General features: G+C 47.8%; 1 protein-coding gene across 6 annotated transcripts in view; it reads right to left on the bottom strand.

The window, feature by feature from the left end:
- The window catches only part of MBP (myelin basic protein), an 81,648-nt gene that overhangs the window by 46,721 nt on the left and 17,882 nt on the right, over positions 1 to 17,045 (bottom strand). For 4 of the 6 annotated variants that reach the window (XM_066353095.1, XM_066353097.1, XM_066353098.1 and 1 more), the window contains exon 2: positions 7,611 to 7,685. In XM_066353095.1, coding sequence (XP_066209192.1) covers positions 7,611 to 7,685 — 75 coding nt within the window. The remainder of the gene's footprint in view (positions 1 to 7,610; positions 7,686 to 17,045) is intronic. The other 2 variants (XM_066353096.1, XM_066353101.1) reach the window with 1 other exon arrangement.

Below are 17,045 nucleotides of genomic sequence, written 5' to 3'. Positions count from 1 at the left end.
TTAGAGACTGTTGGAGGGTGAGAATCAGACAGAATTCAGTCATTAAGACCAGCGCTGCCAACGCAATGGTTTCTTAGATACAAACAAGCCTCAGGGGCTTGAAGCACACCCAACAAAAGAAGTCATGGGGAGACTGGAGTCCATCGGAACTAAAAACTCTTGTGCTGCAACGGGCACCACTAAGAAGGTAAAATGACTCAGAAGATGGGAGAGAATATTTGCAAATTGTGTACCTGATAAAGGTCCAGGGTCCAGGTGTGTAAAGGCTCCTATACACAACAACAACAACAAAACAATCCACCCAATTAAAAGAAATGGGCAAAGAATCTGAATCGACCCTTCTCCAAAGAAGATATACAAATGGCCAAGAAGCACATAAAAGATGCTCAATGTCCTTACCCAGTAAAAACAAACAAACAAAACAAATCAAAACCACGATGAGATACCTCGTCAAACCACCAGGGTGGAGACAAGCACCATGGTGGTCAGCGAGGAGGCACCAGAGGTCGAAGTACTCACACACGGCTAGCACAGTGGGGAGGGCACGGTGGGAACCAGTGGGGTGGGTCTCTCAGAGAGTTAGTGGTGGAGTTATTGTGTAGCTCATTACATCCACTCCCAGATGTCTATCCAAGAGAAATGAAAACATGTGCCCACACAAAGCAGCTACACCAGCGGTTCTCAACCTGTGGGTTGCGACCCCGGCGGGGGTCAAACGAGCAAAACACAGGGATCATTTTCTTTTTTTTTTTTTTTTTTTTTTTTTTTTTTTTTGCATATTTCTGAAGCTGGAAACAGGGAGAGATAGTCAGACAGACTCCCGCATGCGCCCGACCGGGATCCACCCGGCACGCCCACCATGGGGCAACGCTCTGCCCACCAGGGGCGATGCTCTGCCCACCAGGGGGCGATGTTCTGCCCATCCTGGGCGTCGCCATGTTGCGACCAGAGCCACTCTAGCGCCTGGGGCAGAGGCCACAGAGCCATCCCCAGCGCCCGGGCCATCTTTTGCTCCAATGGAGCCTTGGCTGCGGGAGGGGAAGAGAGAGACAGAGAGGAAGGCGCGGCGGAGGGGTGGAGAAGCAAATGGGCGCTTCTCCTGTGTGCCCTGGCCGGAATCGAACCCGGGTCCTCCGCACGCTAGGCCGACGCTCTACCGCTGAGCCAACCGGCCAGGGCCACAGGGATCATTTTCTGATGGCTTTAGGCGACCCCTGTGTTTTGGTCGTTTGACCCCCGCCAGGGTCGCGACCCACAGGTTGAGAACCGCTGAGCTACACGGATGTGAGTGGCTGCATCATGCGTCATACCAACAGGTGCAAGCAATGCGAATGTCCACCGATGAATGACCAAATGGGAAAAGGAAGTGTGGTCCTCTCTTAGAGTGAAATATTACTCAGCAGTGAAGAGGGATGGAGCCCCGACCTGTTACAACATGGGTGAACACTGAAAGCAGCCGTGTAAGAGAACCCAGACTCAAAAGACCGCATGATACATGATCACACTCACCCGCAGTGTCTCGAACAAGGGTATCGGGGGACTGAATGCAGAGGAGTGGGTGCCGAAGGCTGGGGACACAGAGCCTGGGGGGTGACAGCGGAAGGGTGCATGTTTCTTTCTCAAGTGATGACAATGTCCTAAAGTGGACGGGTGTGATAATCTCACATAGCTCCCAATCTACAGAAACACCCACCGAATGTTCCCTTTCAAGGAAGTGGATTGCATGGTATGTGACTTATATCTCAATCACGATGTTTTTTCTTTTTCTTTTTGAAAGAAAAAAATAAAACAAAACACTTAGATTGCAGATAGTTAAACGCGGAAGGTCACAGCATTCCTGACAGGGAGTTGGAACTCTGTGCACCTGGTGGGTGGCTCATGAGGCCAGTCTCCCAGGTTAGGAAGTGGCCTTGTAACAGTGTGGGGTGAAAGCCGCAGCCTTGGCCAAGGACATTCAGCTGTGTAACTAAGACTGTCGTGTTCTTCAGAGAGGGAGCGCAAACTCATGAGCGTGGGGATTTATTTATACCACGACTTTTAGGCGTGGCAGCAAAAGACGTGTTAACTGGAGTCATCCTCGTAAAGCGGCTCCATTGGGCCCGTTGTTACAGTGGGTACAGCAAACTCTATTTCGGGAAGGCAAACCATCGTGCAGTTTACTCCTAGGAGCTAGTGCTCTGACTCACAGCGGGTTCAGCAGGAGAAGGACGGTCACACCAGAAAGGGTGCTGTGGTGCGGGGACAGAGAGGGGGACAGACAGAGACAGAGAGGGGGAAGAGACAGATCTGTGACTTCCGAGTTCGACTCAAATGCACTTACAGCTAATTGGCATACGGGCTTCATTCGGTTCCAAAGGATCTCGTCCATTATCGAAGACAGACCAAGGCTGCGGGGAACTCTGATCTGAGCTGGAAGGTATACTCACTGCCTCTAGTTTTATAGAGTAGACACCTGTCCCCTGCCTGCACCTGTTTATGGAATTGCTTCCTCTAAGGCAGATGTGACGGATGGGCCACAGTCTATCTCTGGAGAGAGATGCATCTTTGCACAAAGGACAGACACAAAGATAGAGCAGACCTTCACCATTTTCCTGAAGCTTCACCCCAGCTCTGCCGAGCTCCTCCCCCACACCCTGAAAAGGGGCAGAGAGTCACCACCCGGAGGCTATCTGACTGTTCAATGAGTGCAAAGCAGGGAACAGGGTCCCCGCCCCCAGCTAGCAGAGTGAATGCCATATACCATCATGATTTATTTCACTCGTATCCATCTTCTGACATTCCCACCCTTCAGGTGAGAATGAAATCATCTTCCGTCAAAACAGGCTGTCACGTGTGCATACCAACGTCTTCAGGTTAAGATGTGAGAGAGAGGAACTTTGCAGAAAGCTTCATGGCACCCGCCTTTTGGTTTCCTCGCTCTATACCTAGGGACAAACTTGTCTTGCAGATGGCGTGGTCCCCGGGGCGTGCAGATCACGCCCTTCTTCTGCAGAAGAGAAACATACTCGGGTTTGCTCTGGGACCCGAATCAGGCTAAAGCTTGTTTCCACTCCGCAATCTCAGCCGGAGCCCCGACATCCTGAGACTTCAGCTTGGCTGTCCCTGAATGTTAGGGAACCGGGAGTGAGTCGGGGGGGGGGGTCCTGCTTAGGGGCCCATGGGGCCAAGTAGCAGGCTCTACGATTAGAGGGAGGCTGTGCCCCGGGACAGGGAGGAGGGAGCCCTGGCTGGGAGGGGCCTGCCTGCTGCCTCACTGTTGCCTGGGGCACCAACTGGCCACAGCAGTGCTATTTTTATTAAGACTTTGTAGGGATGGTTTTGTTTGCTAATTATATACCCTGTGTCTTTAATAAGTACATCTGTGTGTGTGAGGTCTGCTGCCCAGACTGACAAAGGTACAAATGTCCTGAGCTTATCAGGTGAAACAGAATTCCTACTTCTTCCCTAAAGAGGAGACTCGAGCAGGGATCTTGCTTTCCACAGAACAGGGATGAGCCTGCTGTCCGACTTCCTTCCCAATGGGACAGCCTCGCTGTCTCCACATACAGAGGGAGGCTCTGCTGTGACTGCTGGTTCCGGAAGGTGACCCTGACATCGGCAGGGAATTCCGCGTCCTGAGCTCAGGGTCACTCACAGACCCAGTGGGCACGTGGCTGTCCCCAGGGGCACGGAGAACCCAGTAAGGGCCCTGGGTCCCAAAGACAACGGCATCGGACGTCCTAGACGCAGGGTGTTCCCTCTGTAGCAGAGCCTGCTGATGGCCGCCCTTCAGCGGGTTCTTTCCTGGGGCACAGTCAGAATACGGCAGCTGTTCACGGCCCGGTGGCCACTGAGAGTGTCTCCTGTTCTGCAGCCGAGGTCAAGAGCAGTTCCTTAGGGGTGTGTGTAAGACAGAGAGAGAGATGGAGATGAGAGAGAGAAGGAGATGGGAGAGGGAGAGAGCTAAACATGAAGCTATACTGTAGAGATGCAGGCAGAAAGGGGGGAGAGAGAGAATAGGAGGAGTGAACCCCAAGACTCTTATAGATAAGGCACAGGGAGAAGTCGGTCCGCCCCTCGCCGTCTAAGAACTTAACTGCATTGTCTAGAGCAGTGGCCCCCAACCTTTTTTGGGCCACGGACCGGTTTAATGTCAGAAAATATTTTCACAGACCGGCCTTTAGGGTGGGACGGATAAATGTGTCATGTGACCGAGACAAGCATCAAGAGTGAGTCTTAGACGGATGTAACAGAGGGAATCTGGTCATTTTAAAAAAATAAAACATCGTTCAGACATAAATATAAATAAAACAGAAATAATGTAAGTTATTTATTCTTTCTCTGCGGACCAGTATCAAATGGCCCACAGACCGGTACCGGTCTGCAGCCCGGGGGTTGGGGACCACTGGTCTAGATGCTTCCGTGTGTCTGAGCATCAGACAAGGCTGGCACGTGTCTGTAGGGAAAAAGCCTTCTCCATTTCAGTTTCTTAAGCTCTTAAATACATATTATAGGATTGACCTAAGAATGACCTGAGTTCTCAAAAGACGCTGTTTATGGGACTTGCTGAAGAAAATGGGAATTATATGGACGGGGTTCTAACAATGGTCAACACACCACAATCAACCCCGAAAGGTAAACTTTAGGGGGTGAATTCGGGGCCTCCAGCTTGGCATCTGTGGGGACGAGAGGAAGTGATTCTGCTCCCTGTGATGCAGAATGGTGCATCAGGATGGTGACAGTGGTTTTAGGAGGAGGGGCTTCAGGTAGGAGAGAAAGCCTCCCCCTGTTCCCGTGGGGAGAGAAGTTAGGAGACGTCATGACCGTCCTCGGTCACATTCCTTCCTGGTGGACTGAGTTCAGCGAGAGAAAGACAAGGACCATATGAGCTCAGGCAGAGGTGGAATTGAACCGAACAAAATAAACTAACAAACAAAATAGACACAGACTCATAGATATGGAGACCAGACTGAGTTTGGGGGGGGGGGGGGCTGGGTGAGAAAAGGTGAAGGGATTTAAGCAAAGAAAAAATAACTTATAGACACAGACAACAGTGTGTTGATTGCAGGACTGAGGGCGATGGTGCTGCAGATCAGAGACAGAATCGATGGTGAGGGACGGAGACCTGACTCGGGGTGGTGAACACACACTAATATACACTATACACTCTATAATATATAATATAGATGGTGTGTTATAGAACTGTGCACCCGAGCCTGACCAGGCGGTGGCGCAGCGGATAGAGTGTCGAACTGGGACACAGAGGACCCAGGTTCAAATCCCTGAGGTTGCCGACTTGAGCGTGGGCTCATCTGGTTTGAGCAAGGCTCACCAGCTTGAGCACAAGGTCTCTGGCTCGATCAGGGGGTCACTCGGGCTGCTGCAGCGCCCCGGTCAAGGTACATATGAGAAAGCAATCAATGAACAACTAAGGAGTTGCAACGAAGAATTGATGCTTCTCATCTCTCTCCCTTCCTGTCTGTCTGTCCCTCTCTCTGTCTCTGTCACACACACACACACACACACACACACACACACACACACACACACAAATTGTGTGCCTGAAACCTGTACAATTTTATTAACCAATGTCACCCCAATAAATTCAATAAATTTTTTAAAGGGGAGAATTCAGATGTTCCAGACCTTCCGCTGATGCCCACTGGGCAATGCCCACTGAAGGATGACCTCCCGGAATCCCACACAGGATGGTGAACAGTAGGGCAGGACCGCATGTCATTTCTCTCTCTCTCATTCAAGTTTAAATGATCGGTCAGACCACCCTCAGTCACACAGCAGCCCCCACCCCACCCCAGAGAGCCAGCAGCTGTTTTCTTACCAACTTGGAAAAAAAAAATCAATGAAAGAGCTCTCACATGGAACAACTCCCCACAGGAACCATTGTTTTTAGATTCCCAATCTTGTATTTGTTTTTAAATCCTCAGGAAGTTAAAAATCCGATTTCAGAACCGCAGGACAAGGGCAGGCGCTCTTCCGGCTCCGCAGCCTGGGTTTGCTGGGATCAGACAAGTCACAGCGCCAGAGGACAGTCGGAGAACCTGGAGGCAGGTCAGCCCTTGTGACTGGAAGTCCCCCCCCCAGGGTCCACCCTGATGAGGCTCTTCAGAAGAAATGTTGTCCACTCAGGCTGCCACTGAGACTCTGCCCACCAGGCTCAGGCAACTGTCCCCTCCTCCCAGTCTTCCTTCCTAGTGAGGAACAGCTCAAGGCTCTGTGTCCCGTGTCCCTGCTAATCCTCACAGTGAGACTCGCAGTGGCACAGTCCTTTAGGAAATGCTGAGTCATCCCCACTCTGTACTCACTAGAACCGTGTATGCTAGGCACGAAGTGGGTCCTCCCCTTTCCCTGAGGAGAGGGCGGAGGGAGGTTCCAAATCCATGAGGACACACCATCAAGAAGCAAATCCCTGCCCACCCGGGGCCAGAGAGCTCAGTGGGTAACGTAGAGCATCGCCCTCAGCCCAGAGGTGGCCACTTCGATATCCCGTCGGGGTCCAGGTCGGAACAGCTTGCTGTTCCTGTTTCCCTTCCTCTCTATCGCTAAATCAATCAATAAAAATTAAAAAAAAAAAAGATGTACATCCCTTCCAGGTGCCCCAGGGCCTGGAATCCTGCGGTGAGGAACCAGGGAGCAAGCTTGCAGCCTTACAGAAAATTGAATGTGAGCAGGAACAGCTGGTCATCGCTCCCTGGCTTTGGAAGGTGACTTGAAAGCGAGCTGGAGAAAATCACCCCCACACTGCGCCCCCAGCCCTCGAGTGCAAGTGCTGACCAGAGGGGGACCGTGCTGCAGAGTCCACTACAGGCAAATAAAATCACCACGGCCAAGGGGTCTGGAGGCGACCACGCCATCCAGCTCGGAGCAGTGGCACTAGGAGTGTCTCTCTGCAGGGGAGGGGGAGGGGAAAAAGGAAGGGGGAGAGGGACAGGGCCACCCTCAGTTTCCTGACACTCTCCCCTTTGTCTGGGGTTGTGACAACGTAATTCCATGCTGACTTAAAGCGCCAAGTCCATCAGGTGACGCCCTTCCCCCAACTGCAAACAAACAAGGGTGATTCCAGATTTGCTAGGGTGTCAGGACTCTGTGCTCACCACCTGACCTGACCACTCAGGGTGGGGAGGGCCGGGACAGACCCGGCCACCAGGAGCCTGGTGGTGGTGCCCAGAGTCCCCTGTCCTGAGGGGCTCGGCGGGCAAAGGGTTGGGAAGCACTGTGCCCAGACAAGCCGGGGAAGCCAAGCGCAGAGCCAGGCAGAGGAAGCTGTCGCCCGGGAAATTGGCGGTGAGCGCGAAGCCAGCAACACAGAGCAGGTGGAATCTGGCCAGGGGCGGATTCGAGTGGCGTCTGCTCACACTTTTCCAGCATATCTGTATTTTGCAAACTTTCCACAGTGATAGTGAAGCAAGGGCTGTGGAGGCACCAGCCCCGGGCAGCCGAGACCCTGCCGGTCTGGAGTCCAGGCCGAACGCTGCCTGGGATGTCCATAGGGGTTGAAACGCAGCCATCTTCCGGCTTTGGCAGAAAGCCCGGGAGCCATGGTGCCCGCCCAGAGGTTGGGTTTAATTACTATAACGTGTGCTCTCAGGGTGTCTGAGCCGTGTGCTTCTTACCTTGTGGCCCTTCCCTGCACTGACCTCTCGCTTCCCGGCGTGGTTCCCCATGCTGAGCCAGTGACGCAGCAGACACTGAAAGAAGAAGAGAAAGGGTCAGTCTAAACCGGGCAAAGCCAGAGCATCTGCGCTGCTTCAACCAGGACGGCCATCCCTTTCCCCAGAAGAGAAAACCAGCCCCCTAATCAACTCGAGACACGGCAAGCGTCTTATTAGCGGTCCCACAAAAATGGCTGGGCTATCGGGGAGCTGCCCAGGCCAGTTCTATTCAGTAACAAACACACTGCAGTGTATTTCCTCAGTTTCCTGACACTCTCCCCTTTGTCTGGAGTTGTAACAACGTAATTCCATGCTGACTTAAAGTGCCAAGTCCATCAGCGCTTTTCCTCGTCTGTAAAAAAAAAAAAAAAATCAGCCCATCGCAAGTAAGCCCGGGGGTGGTGTCCACACAAACACCGACGTGCGGTCAGCATTATCACTCCCATGCAGGGGCCACGCCGTGAGACCAGCTGAGATGCAGAAAGGTTCCTGCTGGTGAAAGGCAACAATAAGTCTGTGCCCATGGCCCAGGGAACCGTGTGAGCGCCGAGACCGCAAGACGACCAAGGGCGGCTTATCAGACAAGTATGCCAAGAATCTGCAGAATTTCCAAGGAAGATAAAGTTGAATTAAGAAAAAAAAAAGTATGTTTCTCATTCGTATTTTCTAAGCCAAACTTTAGCAGCAAATACACAATTTTTTTTTTGCCCCCAAAAGCCACAAAACTAAAGAATTTAGCCAAAACCCATTCCAAGCACATTGCCGATCCCCTGCAGCCCGGCACCGGCACTGACCCTGAGGTCCATGGCATCCTTCGCTCAGATCTGACCACCTGGCCCCAGAAACTGGGCTTTAAGGACAGTCAGGAACTGAAATTTTCCAAGAGGCACCCTTCTGAACGGGCACGTGAGTGCCAACTTCCTGCTGAACACGGACAACTTCTCTCCAAAGGTTACAAAAATGAGTCATTCTCTAAAAATGGGGAGGGGCATGTCTAAAATAGTACATGGGCTCAAATGAAAGGGGTGTGGTGTTCCCCGAAAGGCACCCTTCAGAAAAGAGGGAGGTGTCCCATAACCTGAATTTTCCCAAAGTCGCCCACCGCACTGGGCACCTCTCCAGTACCTAATGAAGGAGGTGAGTGCCCCCAGACCTCGCTGGACACGCGGTTGGGGTCCTCAGGATGGGAGAGAAAGAAGGACATCTCACTGCGTCACCTCTGAGTGTGCGGGTCGGAGCTGTCCCACATGGAGAGCCAAGAGCCACCACCCCCTTAACATCCGGAGATGAACACCGGGCAGGAGACATTTCCAGGGAGGGCTCCACGCAGAAGAGTTTGCAAGGGCTGTCCTTCGAACAACGTGGACGAAAGCCGCAGTAACATGCCCGGCAAATCAAAGGCGTGTCTCTCGTGGCGGCGAACTCAGTTGCTTTGAAGCATCATGGGAATTTCTCATGTTTCAATGAGGAGGGTGAAAACAAGATAAGTTTTCAAGTATGGGTTTTTAAAAATGAAGGTATATATAGCTCTCCCAATAATTGCGGTGTGAAACGGAAGTCTATCATCTACCTTCTTTATTTAAATTGGGCAGAAACACCTGGATGGGCCCATCGCACTGGGGAGACGGAGGTTCGGGGTCCCTACAGTGCTTTCCCTGCTAGGAATGGGGATGAAAAGGGGACGGCAGAACGCCTTCTTGTCCCCGTGGGTCCAATGGGTGGACAGGGGCTGTCAGCCAGAAATCCGGCCCCCACTTTTTTTGTATTTTTCCGAAGTGAGAAGTCAGGAGGGAGGCAGACAGACAGACTCCCACATGCACCCGACTGGGATCCACCTAGCATGCCCACCAAGGGTGATGCTCTGCCCATCTGGGGCATTGCGCTATTGCAGCAGGAACCATTCTAGCATCTGAGGCGGAGGCCATGGAGCCATCCTCAGTGCCTGGGCCAACTTTGCTCCAATGGAGCCTTGGCTGCAGGAGGGGAAGAGACAGACAGAGAGAAAGGAGAGGGGGAAGGGTGGAGAAGCAGATGGGCACTTCTCCTATGTGCCCTGGCCAGGAATCGAACCTGGGACTTCCACATGTGAGACCGACGCTCTACTGCTGAGCAAACTGGCCAGGGCCTTGCCCCACTTTAATTCTATGCAGGGTTTGAATGACAGTGCCCCAGATGGGGTCTGCCTCCCTGTTTAAGAAAGAAGAATTAGTCTCTTCTACAGTAAACACAAGAAACATAGTTAAGCACAGACGCTTCCACGGCTCTGGGTGGTCGGCATTTTTCCAGGGTGCTCAACTCAAACCTCCTTGCGCTTAAGAATCTTGACTACTGGACAAGAATGGAACAGATCCAAGTCACCAGCGTCCGGAACAGGCTTCTGTGGGGCGGGTCCTCGTCAGGGGGCAGGCAGGCTCTGAGCGTCCGCAGCAGGGACTGGATGTGCCTCGGGCAGTCCTGCAGAGCGAGGACAGCGTGTGCATGTGCGTGGGAGCAGGCCGCCAGGGTGGGTCACAGAAGGTCGCCCTCCTGGCCAGGACGGAGGGAGAACTGGGCTGAAGTAGCTGGGCCCTGTCATCTGTGAAGAAAACCATCTGCAAACCAGACGAGGCCGCAAGATCGGGGGATCATCCTCATCTGGTTGCATTGTTGCAATTCATCAAATGGAGAGAGAGTGGGGGAAAACTTTGGTGAACATGTGAAACTGCAGAGGAAGCCAGGCTGACCCTGAAACGTCCCCGGACGTCTCCAGGTAATTGGGAGCTTCTGGGGAACCGATGAAAAATGAACGTGTGGGGTTGTGCGAAGGACCTTCAGGTGACATCGGGACACTCTCCTCACGCTGACATTGCATTGGAGATGAGAGTTCCCAGCAGCCCCCAGAGTAGTGAAAACGTCCCTGTTGACTCAAGCGGCCACTCTCTGCGGGAGCAGGCGGGCTGACACGCAGCACACGCAGGGAACGTGGTCGAGATGGGGCTGGAGAGCCGTCCAGTCGAACGTTTCGGCTTCATTCCTAGTATGCCTGCACTGCTCGGAGATTGCCACCTGTTTACTGGGTGAAGAGCCTGAGACACGGGCACAGATAGGACCCCGCGAGCACATCGTGCGTGCCCCTGAACGGCACAGCCTCTGCCAACGCTGGGGGCCTCTGGTGACAAGGGCCATGGGGCACTCTCACCAGCGACTTCTCTCTCAACTGCTCACAGGGCAGTGGAGACCTGGGTCTCCACCCAAGTTCTTGCCGGTGACCTAGGGCAAGTAACTCACCTGCCTGAGCCCTCCATTTTCTGGACATATAACAAAGCCTCCCCTCTCTGGACTGGTGAGATAAAAACCCAGGTAGGAGCTGGTGAGTGTTGGGGTGATGATGAGCCCCGGGCACACTGGCTGGTCTCTTTCTCTTTTGACTTACCAGGCAGGCACCTGTCTGTCCACCAGTGTGGGAGACGGGCAGTGGAGAAGACCCCTCCCAGCTGTCCTGTGACCCACTGTCGCACTTGTATTATAAAAGACCTTTCTGTGGGTGCCCACGTGGATGGACGCCCACTTTGAAACTGCCAAGTGGAGGGAAGGGAAAGGGGCAGAAATGCCAGGCACCCTCGACGAGCCCAAAGTGACCACACACAAGGAGCCCATGCAATGCTCCCGCGCCATCGCCGACGACCCTGGCAGGGAAGTGGCGTGGGGTCTGCAAGTTCAAGCGCAGCACAGGAAATGCATCGGTGGTATTGTAACAGCCAGGTACGGCTCAGGTGGGGACTAACCAGACTTAGGACGGGGGAATCACTTCTTCAGGCAGATAAATATCCAATCACTCTGTGGTCCAGCTGAAACGGATATAATGTGTGTCACCTGTAACTGAAACATTTTTTTAAATCATAAAAAAAAGACTATGCTGAATGAGGCCAGGGAGAGAAGAGTCAGTCACCCTCCCACCTCCCCACCTCCTAGCTTCAGAGATGCCTTTGGGTGTTAAAATGCTAAACGGGCTATTTCTGCAGAACCTTTGAGTGCATTTTCACAGGTAATGGGAGTATTGGGAAAACTGTTTCCAGGCATTGGCCATGAGATCATGCTGGGGCCGCCCTGGCATCCTCCCCATCTCCCCAAACCTCCTGCCTCTGCCTCCTTGTGTGTGTGTGTGTGAGTGCGTGCACGCGCGCGTGCAGATAAACAGGAACATGGGCTCAGCGCGGGTGACTCCGCTATCTGCCTGCACCCTGCATCTGGCCTCCTGTCTCAACATCCCATCTAGTTGTCCCTACACCCTTGTTCTAGGAAACAACCACAGTTGGGTAACTTTTTTTTTTTTTTTTTTTTCTTTAATTTTTTTTTTATTAAATTTAATGCAGTGACATTGATAAATCAGGGTACATATGTTGAGAGAAAATATCTCTAGATTATTTTGACATTTGATTGTGCTGTATACCCCTCCCGCAAAGTTAAATTGTCTTCTGTCACCTTCTATCTGGTTTTCTTTGTGCCCCTCCCCTCCCCTAACCCCTCTCTCCTTCTTCACCCCATCCCCCCTCCCCCAACCCCCCCGCCCCTGTTGCCATCACATTCTTGTTCATGTCTCTGAGTCTCATTTTTATGTCCCTTCTATGTATGGATTCATCTCAGTTTTTTTTCTGATTTACTTATTTCACTCCGTATAATGTTATCAAGGTCCATCCATGTTATTGTAAATGATCCGATGTCATCATTTCTTATGGCTGAGTAGTATTCCATAGTATATATGTACCAAAGTTTTTTAATCCACTCGTCCTCTGATGGACACTTGGGCTGTTTCCAGATCTTCGCTATTGTGAACAATGCTGCCACAAACATACGGGTGCATTTCTCCTTTTCGAGCCGTTCTATGGTGTCCTTGGGGTATATTCCTAAAAGTGGGATAGCTGGGTCAAAAGGCAGTTCGATTTTCAGTTTTTTGAGGAATCTCCATACTGTTTTCCACAGTGGCTGCACCAGTCTGCATTCCCACCAGCAGTGCAGGAGGGTTCCCTTTTCTCCACATCCTCGCCAGCACTTATTCTGTGTTGTTTTGTTGATAAGCGCCATTCTGACTGGTGTAAGGTGATATCTCATTGTGGTTTTAATTTGCATTTCTCTAATGATTAGTGATGTTGAGCATTTTTTCATATGCTTATTGGCCATCTGTATGTCCTCTTTGGAGAAGTGTCTATTCATCTCTTTTGCCCATTTTTGGATTGGGTTGTTTGTCTTCCTGGTGTTGAGTTTTACAAGTTCTTTATAAATTTTGGTTATTAACCCCTTATCAGACGTATTGTCAAATATGTTCTCCCATTGTGTAGTTTGTCTTTTTATTCTGTTCTTGTTGTCTTTAGCTGTGCAAAAGCTTTTCAGTTTGATATAGTCCCATTTGTTTATCCTGTCTTTTATTTCACTTCCCCGTGGAGATAAATCAGCAAATATATTGCTCTGAGAGATGTCAGAGAGCTTACTGCCTATGTTTTCTTCTAAGATGCTTATGGTTTCACGGCCTACATTCAAGTCTTTTATCCATTTTGAGTTTATTTTTGTGAGTGGTGTAAGCTGGTGATCTAGTTTCATTTTTTTGCAGGTAGCTGTCCAATTTTCCCAACACCATTTGTTAAAGAGGCTGTCTTTACTCCATTGTATTTCCTTACCTCCTTTGTCAAATATCAGTTGTCCATAGAACTGTGGGTTTATTTCTGGGTTCTCTGTTCTGTTCCATTGATCTATATGCCTGTTCTTATGCCAGTACCAGGCTGTTTTGAGTACAATGGCCTTGTAGTATAACTTGATATCAGGAAGTGTGATACCTCCCACTTTATTCTTCTTTTTTAAGATTGCTGAGGCTATTCGTGTCCTTTTTTGGTTCCATATAAATTTTTGGAATATGTGTTCTATATCTTTGAAGTATGTCATTGGTATTTTAATTGGTATTGCATTGAATTTATAAATTGCTTTGGGTAATATAGACATTTTAATTATGTTTATTCTTCCTAACCATGAGCATGGTATATGCTTCCACTTGTTTGTATCTTCCTTGATTTCTTTTATCAATGTTTTGTAATTTTCCGAGTACAAGTCTTTAGTCTCCTTGGTTAAGTTTACTCCTAGGTACTTTATTTTTTTGGTTGTAATTGTGAAGGGGATTGTTTCCTTAATTTCTCTTTCTGACAGTTCATTGTTGGTGTATAAAAATGCTTCTGATTTCTGAGTATTGATTTTATATCCTGCCACTTTGCTGAATTTATTTATCAGGTCCAGTAGTTTTTTGACTGAGACTTTAGGGTTTTCTATATACAATATCATATCATCTGCAAATAATGATAGTTTTACTTCTTCTTTTCCAACTTGAATGCCTTTTATTTCTTCTTCTTGTCTGATTGCTGTGGCTAGGACTTCCAGGACTATGTTAAATAAGAGTGGTGAAAGGGGGCACCCCTGCCTTGTTCCTGATCTTAAGGGTATTGCTTTTAATTTTTTCCCATTGAGTATGATGTTGGCTGTGGGTTTCTCATAGATGGCTTTTATCATGTTGAGGTATGTTCCCTGTATTCCCACTTTGCTGAGAGTTTTGATCATGAATGGGTGCTGGATTTTATCAAATGCTTTTTCTGCATCTATTGAAATTATCATATGGTTTTTCTCCTTCTTTTTGTTTATGTGATGAATCACATTGATTGATTTACGAATATTGTACCAGCCTTGCCTCCCCAGAATAAATCCCACTTGATCATGGTGTATGATTTTTTCCATATATTGTTGGATCCGGTTTGCTAATATTTTGTTGAGGATTTTAGCATCTATATTCATCAGAGATATTGGCCTATAATTTTCTTTCTTTGTGTTGTCTTTGCCTGGTTTTGGAATCAGAATTATGCTCGCCTCATAAAAGGAGTTTGGAAGTCTTCCTTCCTCTTGAATTTTTTGAAATAGTTTGAGAAGGATAGGAGTTAGTTCTTCTTTGAATATTTGGTAGAATTCCGTTGTGAAGCCATCGGGCCCCGGACTTTTCTTTGTTGGGAGTTTTTTGATAACTGTTTCGATCTCCTTTGGTGTAATCGGTCTGTTTAAGTTTTCTGATTCTTCCAGATTGATTTTTGGAAGATTGTATGTTTCAAGGAATTTGTCCATTTCATCTAGGTTGTCTAGTTTTTTGGCATACAGTTCTTCATAGTATTTTCTTACAATATTTTGTATTTCTGTTGTGTCAGTTGTTATTTCTCCTCTCTCATTTCTAATTTTATTTATTTGAGTCCTCTCTCTCTTTTTCTTGGTGAGTCTACTTAAAGGTTCATCAATCTTGTTTACCTTTTCAAAGAACCAGCTCCTAGTTTCATTGATCCTCTGTATTGTTTCTTTAGACTCTATGTCATTTATTTCTGCTCTGATCTTTATTATTTCCTTCCTTCTACTACATTTGGGCTTTACTTGCTGTTCTTTTTCTAATTCTTTTAGATGCAGGGTTAAGTTGTTTATTTGAGCTTTTTCTAGCTTCTGAAAGTGTGCCTGTAGTGCTATGAACTTCCCTCTCAGCACTGCTTTCGCTGTGTCCCATAAATTTTGAGTTATTGTATGCTCATTGTCATTCGTTTCTAGGAATTTCTTTATTTCTTCTTTGATCTCATTCTTAATCCATTCATTATTTAACACCCTGCTATTTAGTTTCCATGTGTTTGAGAATTTTTGAGCTTTTCTGTTGTGATTCATTTCTAGTTTTATGCCGTTGTGATCGGAGAAAGTGCTTGATATGATTTCAGTCTTCTTAAATTTGTTGAGAGCCCTTTTGTGCCCTAACATGTGGTCTATCCTAGAGAATGTACCATGAGCACTTGAAAAGAATGTATATTCTGCTGCTTTAGGGTGAAAGGTTCTGAAGATATCTATTAAATCGAGTTGATCTAGTGTTTCCAGTAAGTCTGCTGTTTCTTTGTTAATTTTCTTTCTTGAGGATCTATCTAGTGATGTTAGTGGGGTATTGAAATCCCCTACTATTATAGTATTGCTGTTGATCTCACCCTTTAAATCCATCAAAGTCTGTTTTATATATTTGGGTGCTCCTATATTAGGTGCATATATATTTATAATAGTTATATCTTCCTGTTGGATTACTCCCTTTATCATTATGTAGTGGCCTTCTTTATCTCTTACTATATCCTTTGTTTTAAAGTCCAATTTGTCTGATATAAGTATTGCTACCCCAGCTTTTTTTTCATTTCCGTTTGCATGAAACGTTTTTTTCCATCCTTTTACCTTCAATCTGTGTGTGTCTTTTGTTCTAAGGTGTGTCTCTTGTAGACAACATATGTATGGGTCCTGTTTTCTTATCCACGCAGCTACCCTATGTCTTTTGATTGGATCATTTAATCCATTTACATTTAAGGTTATTATTGATATGTAGTTGTTTATTGCCATTTTCTTCTTTAAAGGTGTATTCCTTTTCTTTTCTTTTTTCTGTATTCTTTTCCCACTTTATCTGTTTAAACCAGGCCCCTTAATATTTCCTGCAGCATTGGTTTGGTTGTAATGAATTCCTTGAGTTGTTTTTTGTCTGGGAAGCTTTTTATTTCTCCTTCAATTTTAAACGATAGCCTTGCTGGATAAAGTAGTCTTGGTTGTAGGTTCTTGTTCTGCATTACTTTGAATATTTCTTGCCATTCCCTTCTGGCCTCAAGTGTTTCTGTTGAGAAGTCAGATGTCATCCTTATGGGGGATCCTTTGTAGGTGATAACTTTTTTTTCTCTTGCAGCTTTTAATATTTTCTCTTTATCGCTTAGCTTTGGTATTTTAATTATGATGTGTCTTGGTGTAGGTTTCTTTGGGTTTCTCTTTAATGGAGTCCTCTGTGCTTCTTGGATTTGTGAGAGTTTCTCTTGCATTAATTTAGGGAAGTTTTCAGCTATGATATGATTGAACAAAGTCTCTATCCCTTGTTCTTTTTCTTCTTCTTCAGGAACCCCTATGATGCGGATGTTATTTCTCTTCATGTTGTCACAGAGCTCTCTAAGAGTTTCCTCTGACTTTTTGAGTCTTTTTTCTCTTTTCTTCTCTGCTTTCATGCCTTCATTCCAGTTGTCTTCTAACTCGCTGATTCGATCCTCTGCTCTATCTATCCTGTTTTTAATTCCTTCCATTGTGGTCTTTATTTCTGATATTGTATTTGTCGTCTCCAACTGATTCTTTTTTATACTTGCTATTTCTTTATTTAGGTTTTCAAACTGTCCCTCCATTGTTGTTCTAAGATCCCTAAGCATCCTTACAATCATTATTTTGAACTCCACATCTGGAAGTTTGATTATTTCCATATCACTCAGTTCATCTCTCGAAGGTGTCTCTTGTGGTTTCATTTGGATTGCACTCCTTTGTCTTCTCATCTTCTTCTTTTTTTTTTTTATTTGTAGA

The sequence above is a fragment of the Saccopteryx leptura genome, chromosome 11, assembly GCF_036850995.1.
Source record: "Saccopteryx leptura isolate mSacLep1 chromosome 11, mSacLep1_pri_phased_curated, whole genome shotgun sequence".
Classification (NCBI taxonomy): domain Eukaryota; kingdom Metazoa; phylum Chordata; class Mammalia; order Chiroptera; family Emballonuridae; genus Saccopteryx; species Saccopteryx leptura.
This window is presented reverse-complemented; position numbering and strand designations above follow the sequence as displayed.